At 35.2% G+C, this 9837-nt stretch overlaps 1 protein-coding gene across 1 annotated transcript; it reads right to left on the minus strand.

Annotated features, from left to right (window-relative positions):
- Window positions 1–7209: 7209 nt before the first annotated feature.
- LOC132550232 (metallothionein 20-I isoforms A and B-like) lies at window positions 7210–8988 on the minus strand. Its single transcript, XM_060214275.1, has 3 exons — window positions 8926–8988; window positions 8105–8224; window positions 7210–7571 (listed from the first exon to the last, which is right to left on the minus strand). The coding sequence occupies exons 1-3, from the start codon at window positions 8933–8935 to the stop codon at window positions 7477–7479; spliced, it is 225 nt and encodes a 74-aa protein (XP_060070258.1). The 5' UTR covers window positions 8936–8988; the 3' UTR covers window positions 7210–7476.
- Window positions 8989–9837: the final 849 nt, after the last annotated feature.

A 9837-nucleotide genomic window follows, 5' to 3' on the forward strand; every position in this document is an offset into this window, starting at 1 on the left:
GTGCGACGATACGTAGGCAATGTTCACATCGTGTGCAAATTTAGAGGCCGTGTGCAAAACAACTCGCATCCCAATAACCCGTGAATGAAAAGATGGGACCGTGTGCATAAGCCGTCGTGTGCATAGGACGTGTTTACATAACATGTGAATCTAAGACAGCAGATCCGTGTACATATATAAACTCCCGGAAACGTTCACATGGAATTGACATAATTCCAGGATCTGTACGTACGTGTGTCAAGGGGTAGGCATATATAACTTTAACCCCATTATTTGAAATCAGTTCAAACATTGAGTGTTTTTGAATTAATTATATATTATATATATTAAATATCTTTTGTTGAGTCACAAATTTCTATTGATAGATAAAGGAGTCCAGTCAGGAAATGGACAATACACCATATAGGTGTTAAGGTGACTGTTTAGTATTTAATTACACCTGGTCAAGCAGCATATTACATAACAGGAGAATGGGATCACACCTGGATGAATGTCTAGGCCAGATATGGAGACAAAATTAATTGGGTAATCAGAATGCTATCTAGGGGACAGTTATCTGATACATATTTAGGGGGGATAAATTTCTGATGATCATCATAATAGTATCTAGGGCACAAGTATCTGAAATATCTGGAGGGGGTATATATTTCTGATGGTCACAAGAATAGTATCTAGGGGACAATGATCAACTGCAAGTTGTTCCAATATCGCAACAAGTCATGTTCCTGCATTCTTCAATTTGACAGATGGCGAAACCTAACAGTAAATAAACATGGACGAACATAGTAAATAAATGTAATTAAGAGAACGTCTGATTATTTCTTTCAGAATAACACTTTGGTATACATCTTTATTCATTTAAAGGGGACAGTTATCTGATACATATTTAGGGGAAATAGATGTCTGATTTTCATCATAATAGTATCTAGGGGACAAGTATCTGAAAGATCTGGAGGGGGTATATATTTCTGATGGTGATCAGAACAGTATCTAGGGGACAGTTATCTGAAATATCTTCTGGAGGTGGGGGAGGGATATATTTCTTATGATCACAAGAATAGTATCTAGGGACAATGATCTGATATGCGATATAAACGAACAACGAATTGATGTATAAACAGATCAAGGCCTGAAAAGTAAGCGTGACTTACGTTGTCTCGATTGACAATAATGACAAAATTATAGTCTCATTTGAGTCTTATTACCTATTGATCAATTGTGTAATCCAATATCACGTGCCCTTGTCTTTAAAACGATGCTGAAGGAGACGTCGGTTCAATTTTCACAAGTCACCATACCCCATATACTTCACCACCAGGTGGGTGTGGTCGGCTTGACGTCAGCAATTTCAGCGTAAAAAACGGAAATAACTACTCTCTACGATACATCTTAACGTTTATTTTTCAATCGCTTAGAATCTTATATTTTCTTAAAAGCGAATTTCGAAACCATTTTTTTTTAATAAAAACGACGCTTTTTTCAAGATGGCGATTTGTTTTATTAACATAAAAAAATTGATGCTGAAGTGTTGGTTTCTTCCTCATTTTATCGCCAACTTTCGCAGTTTTGTTCCCCTTTTCCACTAGTTTGTCGCTAGTATTATGAAGTATGTTAGTTAATTCAAAACTTCGAAACCATGTTTTCTAACTTAGGCGAATTTTCTCAACTATTTCTATAAAAATGCATGTTTTAGATGACTTTTAAAAACGCTTAATATTTCTCATATATATTTTCTGAAGAATGAACGACTTCTAACAAAGTCTGTAAAAAATTTCTAACAAAAAACGTATTCGATGTCACCAAAAAAAGGATAATATTGTCCTCATTTATATTTAAAAGGACCAATCTAGAGAAAATCCATAAAAACAGTTTAACATTTAATTTCCTATTGTTTGGTAAATGGATGGAAGACGAGAAGTCTTGTGGACCAGTTGTTAACCTTAAAAAACCTTTAATGATATGTTCGCTGATCAAGGATCACTATCCTTCCTCCAGCAGACCAACTTATGGCCGACTTACTAACACACAAAAACACATCAATTAAAAAATGTTTATTGCATATTAACAACAACAATGTTTATAACATATTTATAAAAACTATGTTTTTCACATATTTACAACAAGTATACAAAACGTCAAAATGACCAATTGTGTTAGGGATTGTTCCAGTGTTTTCTTATTAACATAGTTTCAGCTATCAGAGAGACTAAGCTCTTGCTTTGAACATTCAAAAATTGACTTGATATGATATTCGAGTTGCTGTATTCGGGAAAACCAGCTCTTGATTTTGGAGAATCATATAAAATCATCATATTTCGATGAGTGTGTCCGTGATTTCAAGTTCTTGCTTTGGAGGTTCAAAGATGGATGTATTATATTGTGATCAATGTGATGTCAAAAGTCAATAACATGAAGAAATGAACTCAGTCCCAAACGCTGGAATAAGATAATCAAAAAAACGTCCATTGGTGACGGCTCTCCAACTATTCGTTAGATTTGGCTGGTCTACATGAGCACGGGCCAACGTCACATTTGCACGATGATGGTCCGTTGCATCCTACTCCACATTTGCATGAACCTACAATAATACATTGCAAAAGATATAAGATATTGAAAGACGTTATGCAAAAGGTAACAAGTTCAAAATACAGGTTGGGGTAGAAATGAGTGTGGCGGGGGTAAAATTATCCCTGATCTTTTAAAGAAAGGAATCCATGCCAAGCATTTCCGAATGTTAAATTTAAGGTTTAAGTTTCATATAAAGATGTGTAGAATGATAATGGAGGTCACTAAAGGATTATCTTTAAGTGTCATCCCACTAAAATATCATATCTAATAACAATACTCCGACAACCTGGTCACATACTGACAACGGAGTAACCTTTCCTTATTCATCCCATATGCATTCAATAATATTATGTTATTAAGCATCATAGATTTTGTTTAGATACGGAACCAAAAGTAACTGTAATAACGTGGACAGATACATGTACTTAGTAGTTAAAAGTAGGGTATTGTTAAGAGCGGCATTAGGAAATAAACGTGTCATTCATGGAAAAGAAACAAAAAAAAAAAAAAAAAAACATCTAAATGCAACAATGAATTAAACTTACCGACGCAGGAGCATTGAACTCCACATTTGGGACACTGGCATTCACCATCACAACTGCAAGTTGCTCCAATATCGCAACAAGTCAACATCCTGCATTCATCAATTTGACAGATGGCGGCACCTAACAGTAAATAAACATGGACGAACATAGTAAATAAGTGTAATTAAGAGTACGTCTGATTATTTCTTTCAGTGAAGCAGGCTAAGAAAAACTTCAATGGCGTTTCAAATCTTTCTTACTCTGTCCATTTCAATAGAACTTTATATTAACGCGCTCAATTTTCATTAAGTAGTTACATATCATCTGTATCTTCCACACGGGATTTTTTAATGCCGCCTGTCCAATAATTATTTTGTGTGACGTTTTAATACATTTAACTTTTATCACTCTAGCATCAGATAGCTAGTATCCGGTTATTAACATACATTGTCTTATTTAATATCAATATTTATGTTTATCAATCAAACAGGTCCTCGACAGAACACACCAGTTTAATTTGGAATATCCGGTATCATCGTATCCGAGATTTCAGATTTTTTTTTCATCTTTTTGATCTTAACAAAATACTACCATCTATCTCACATTACTACGACCTACCAGACCTGGGATCCCACGTACATGCGTAAATTTCTGATTGACGGTCAAAGCTTGTATAATAGCAAAAATTAAACTATTGGTCAGGTTTTGTTTTAAGTTTACTTCAAATTAAATAGATTTGGAAATTAATGATGCAATGAAATATATTTACAATCTCTACACACCCAGATCGTGTGGCACAGTCAGGCATGTGGTGTATTCTATTTTTTAAAGACGTAACTTACCTTCAGACATCTTGTAATCACGAGATAAAAGTCCCCTCCAAAAAATAGACGTAAAATGGTGGCGAAGTTTGTTTTGAATATGGATATCTGAATCGTGATGCTCTATTTATACAACATGGGACATCACATTCGTGAGCAGACGACACGTGTACAAAGTTAGAGGCCGTGTGCAAAGTTAGAGGCCGTGTGCAAAATAACTCACATTCCAATAAACCGTGAATGAAAAGATGGGGCCGTGTGCAAAGCCGTCGAGTGCAAAGGACGTGTTTACATAAAATGGGAATCTATGACAGCAGAGCCGTGTGCAAATATATACTCCCGGAAACGTTCACAGGGAATGGACATAATTCCTGGATCCCTACGTACGTGTGTCAAGGGATAGGTATATATAACTTTAACCCCATGATTTGAAATCAGTTCAAACGAGGTGGGATATTTGCTATACGGAAGCTTGGGATCTCTTGAGATGTTAATTTCCTTGGTTTTTCCATATACAATAGTAACATATATACGCATCTCAAAATCGAACTCCACGAAATTAACTCGCTCTTTTTCGATTAAAATACGGATCCTCGTATGACCTTTTCACATTATCTAGTAGGATTCTACTGGAGCAGTCGGACATATTGACCTAATTTCGTTAACAGTTAGAGCGTGCCATTAACATTGAGTGTTTGTGAATTGATAGACAATAAATACCTTTTGATCTACTGAGTAGTAAACACAGAGAGTGTTACAAACAGTAACCACAGATCAAAGTAATTGATACATTATAAGATAATGGGGAAAACTGGCATCATATCATATTTGTATCTCTCACATCATAAAAGTATCACCCTATAGTATCTGTGTCCCCCCTCAACATCTTTTGTTCAGTCACAACTTTCTAATGATAAATAAATGAGTCCAGTCAGGGAAGGGACCATACACTATGTAGGTGTTAAGGTGACTGTTTAGTATTTAATTACACCTGATCGTGAGATGGTTGCGAAGTTTGTTTTGAAAATGAATATATAAATCGTGATGCTCTATAAATACAACATGTGATATTAAGGTCATGTGCGACGATACGTAGGCAATGTTCACATCGTGTGCAAATTTAGAGGCCGTGTGCAAAACAACTCGCATCCCAATAACCCGTGAATGAAAAGATGGGACCGTGTGCATAAGCCGTCGTGTGCATAGGACGTGTTTACATAACATGTGAATCTAAGACAGCAGATCCGTGTACATATATAAACTCCCGGAAACGTTCACATGGAATTGACATAATTCCAGGATCTGTACGTACGTGTGTCAAGGGGTAGGCATATATAACTTTAACCCCATTATTTGAAATCAGTTCAAACATTGAGTGTTTTTGAATTAATTATATATTATATATATTAAATATCTTTTGTTGAGTCACAAATTTCTAATGATAGATAAAGGAGTCCAGTCAGGAAATGGACAATACACCATATAGGTGTTAAGGTGACTGTTTAGTATTTAATTACACCTGGTCAAGCAGCATATTACATAACAGGAGAATGGGATCACACCTGGATGAATGTCTAGGCCAGATATGGAGACAAAATTAATTGGGTAATCAGAATGCTATCTAGGGGACAGTTATCTGATACATATTTAGGGGGGATAAATTTCTGATGATCATCATAAAAGTATCTAGGGCACAAGTATCTGAAATATCTGGAGGGGGTATATATTTCTGATGGTCACAAGAATAGTATCTAGGGGACAATGATCAACTGCAAGTTGTTCCAATATCGCAACAAGTCATGTTCCTGCATTCTTCAATTTGACAGATGGCGGCACCTAACAGTAAATAAACATGGACGAATATAGTAAATAATTGTAATTAAGAGAACGTCTGATTATTTCTTTCAGAATAACACTTTGGTATACATCTTTATTCATTTAAAGGGGACAGTTATCTGATACATATTTAGGGGGAATAGATGTCTGATGTTCATCATAATAGTATCTAGGGGACAAGTATCTGAAAGATCTGGAGGGGGTATATATTTCTGATGGTGATCAGAACAGTATCTAGGGGACAGTTATCTGAAATATCTTCTGGAGGTGGGGGAGGGATATATTTCTTATGGTCACAAGAATAGTATCTAGGGACAATGATCTGATATGCGATATAAACGAACAACGAATTGATGTATAAACAGATCAAGGCCTGAAAAGTAAGCGTGACTTACGTTGTCTCGATTGACAATAATGACAAAATTATAGTCTCATTTGAGTCTTATTACCTATTGATCAATTGTGTAATCCAATATCACGTGCCCTTGTCTTTAAAACGATGCTGAAGGAGACGTCGGTTCAATTTTCACAAGTCACCATACCCCATATACTTCACCACCAGGTGGGTGTGGTCGGCTTGACGTCAGCAATTTCAGCGTAAAAAACGGAAATAACTACTCTCTACGATACATCTTAACGTTTATTTTTCAATCGCTTAAAATCTTATATTTTCTTAAAAGCGAATTTCGAAACCATTTTTTTTTAATAAAAACGACGCTTTTTTCAAGATGGCGATTTGTTTTATTAACATAAAAAAATTGATGCTGAAGTGTTGGTTTCTTCCTCATTTTATCGCCAACTTTCGCAGTTTTGTTCCCCTTTTCCACTAGTTTGTCGCTAGTATTATGAAGTATGTTAGTTAATTCAAAACTTCGAAACCATGTTTTCTAACTTAGGCGAATTTTCTCAACTATTTCTATAAAAATGCATGTTTTAGATGACTTTTAAAAACGCTTAATATTTCTCATATATATTTTCTGAAGAATTAACGACTTCTAACAAAGTCTGTAAAAAATTTCTAACAAAAAACGTATTCGATGTCACCAAAAAAAGGATAATATTGTCCTCATTTATATTTAAAAGGACCAATCTAGAGAAAATCCATAAAAACAGTTTAACATTTAATTTCCTATTGTTTGGTAAATGGATGGAAGACGAGAAGTCTTGTGGACCAGTTGTTAACCTTAAAAAACCTTTAATGATATGTTCGCTGATCAAGGATCACTATCCTTCCTCCAGCAGACCAACTTATGGCCGACTTACTAACACACAAAAACACATCAATTAAAAAATGTTTATTGCATATTAACAACAACAATGTTTATAACATATTTATAAAAACTATGTTTTTCACATATTTACAACAAGTATACAAAACGTCAAAATGACCAATTGTGTTAGGAATTGTTCCAGTGTTTTCTCATTAACATAGTTTCAGCTATCAGAGAGACTAAGCTCTTGCTTTGAACATTCAAAAATTGACTTGATATGATATTCGAGTTGCTGTATTCGGGAAAACCAGCTCTTGATTTTGGAGAATCATATAAAATCATCATATTTCGATGAGTGTGTCCGTGATTTCAAGTTCTTGCTTTGGAGGTTCAAAGATGGATGTATTATATTGTGATCAATGTGATGTCAAAAGTCAATAACATGAAGAAATGAACTCAGTCCCAAACGCTGGAATAAGATAATCAAAAAAACGTCCATTGGTGACGGCTCTCCAACTATTCGTTAGATTTGGCCGGTCTACATGAGCACGGGCCAACGTCACATTTGCACGATGATGGTCCGTTGCATCCTACTCCACATTTGCATGAACCTACAATAATACATTGCAAAAGATATAAGATATTGAAAGACGTTATGCAAAAGGTAACAAGTTCAAAATACAGGTTGGGGTAGAAATAAGTGTGGCGGGGGTAAAATTATCCCTGATCTTTTAAAGAAAGGAATCCATGCCAAGCATTTCCGAATGTTAAATTTAAGGTTTAAGTTTCATATAAAGATGTGTAGAATGATAATGGAGGTCACTAAAGGATTATCTTTAAGTGTCATCCCACTAAAATATCATATCTAATAACAATACTCCGACAACCTGGTCACATACTGACAACGGAGTAACCTTTCCTTATTCATCCCATATGCATTCAATAATATTATGTTATTAAGCATCATAGATTTTGTTTAGATACGGAACCAAAAGTAACTGTAATAACGTGGACAGATACATGTACTTAGTAGTTAAAAGTAGGGTATTGTTAAGAGCGGCATTAGGAAATAAACGTGTCATTCATGGAAAAGAAACAAAAAAAAACAAAAAAACATCTAAATGCAACAATGAATTAAACTTACCGACGCAGGAGCATTGAACTCCACATTTGGGACACTGGCATTCACCATCACAACTGCAAGTTGCTCCAATATCGCAACAAGTCAACATCCTGCATTCATCAATTTGACAGATGGCGGCACCTAACAGTAAATAAACATGGACGAACATAGTAAATAAGTGTAATTAAGAGTACGTCTGATTATTTCTTTCAGTGAAGCAGGCTAAGAAAAACTTCAATGGCGTTTCAAATCTTTCTTACTCTGTCCATTTCAATAGAACTTTATATTAACGCGCTCAATTTTCATTAAGTAGTTACATATCATCTGTATCTTCCACACGGGATTTTTTAATGCCGCCTGTCCAATAATTATTTTGTGTGACGTTTTAATACATTTAACTTTTATCACTCTAGCATCAGATAGCTAGTATCCGGTTATTAACATACATTGTCTTATTTAATATCAATATTTATGTTTATCAATCAAACAGGTCCTCGACAGAACACACCAGTTTAATTTGGAATATCCGGTATCATCGTATCCGAGATTTCAGATTTTTTTTTCATCTTTTTGATCTTAACAAAATACTACCATCTATCTCACATTACTACGACCTACCAGACCTGGGATCCCACGTACATGCGTAAATTTCTGATTGACGGTCAAAGCTTGTATAATAGCAAAAATTAAACTATTGGTCAGGTTTTGTTTTAAGTTTACTTCAAATTAAATAGATTTGGAAATTAATGATGCAATGAAATATATTTACAATCTCTACACACCCAGATCGTGTGGCACAGTCAGGCATGTGGTGTATTCTATTTTTTAAAGACGTAACTTACCTTCAGACATCTTGTAATCACGAGATAAAAGTCCCCTCCAAAAAATAGACGTAAAATGGTGGCGAAGTTTGTTTTGAATATGGATATCTGAATCGTGATGCTCTATTTATACAACATGGGACATCACATTCGTGTGCAGACGACACGTGTGCAAAGTTAGAGGCCGTGTGCAAAATAACTCACATTCCAATAAACCGTGAATGAAAAGATGGGGCCGTGTGCAAAGCCGTCGAGTGCAAAGGACGTGTTTACATAAAATGGGAATCTATGACAGCAGAGCCGTGTGCAAATATATACTCCCGGAAACGTTCACAGGGAATGGACATAATTCCTGGATCCCTACGTACGTGTGTCAAGGGATAGGTATATATAACTTTAACCCCATGATTTGAAATCAGTTCAAACGAGGTGGGATATTTGCTATACGGAAGCTTGGGATCTCTTGAGATGTTAATTTCCTTGGTTTTTCCATATACAATAGTAACATATATACGCATCTCAAAATCGAACTCCACGAAATTAACTCGCTCTTTTTCGATTAAAATACGGATCCTCGTATGACCTTTTCACATTATCTAGTAGGATTCTACTGGAGCAGTCGGACATATTGACCTAATTTCGTTAACAGTTAGAGCGTGCCATTAACATTGAGTGTTTGTGAATTGATAGACAATAAATACCTTTTGAACTACTGAGTAGTAAACACAGAGAGTGTTACAAACAGTAACCACAGATCAAAGTAATTAATACATTATTATATAATGGGTAAAACTGGCATCATATCATATTTGTATCTCTCACATCATAAAAGTATCCCCTATATAATTTGTATCCCCCTCAATATCTCTTGTTTATTCACAAATTTCTAATGATAGATAAAGGAATCCAGTCAGAAAATGGACCATACACTAT

The sequence above is a fragment of the Ylistrum balloti genome, unplaced genomic scaffold (assembly GCF_031769215.1).
Source record: "Ylistrum balloti isolate Yb309-2 unplaced genomic scaffold, AGI_CSIRO_Ybal_v1 Utg369622, whole genome shotgun sequence".
NCBI classification, from domain to species: Eukaryota; Metazoa; Mollusca; class Bivalvia; order Pectinida; family Pectinidae; genus Ylistrum; species Ylistrum balloti.

Excerpts from the sequence above, each read along its gene's own strand:
- LOC132550232 (XM_060214275.1), bottom strand. Across the intron at positions 7,572-8,104 it reads AGTTCAATGCTCCTGCGTCG|GTTCATGCAAATGTGGAGTA; the intron begins GTAAGTTTAATT and ends GTATTATTGTAG.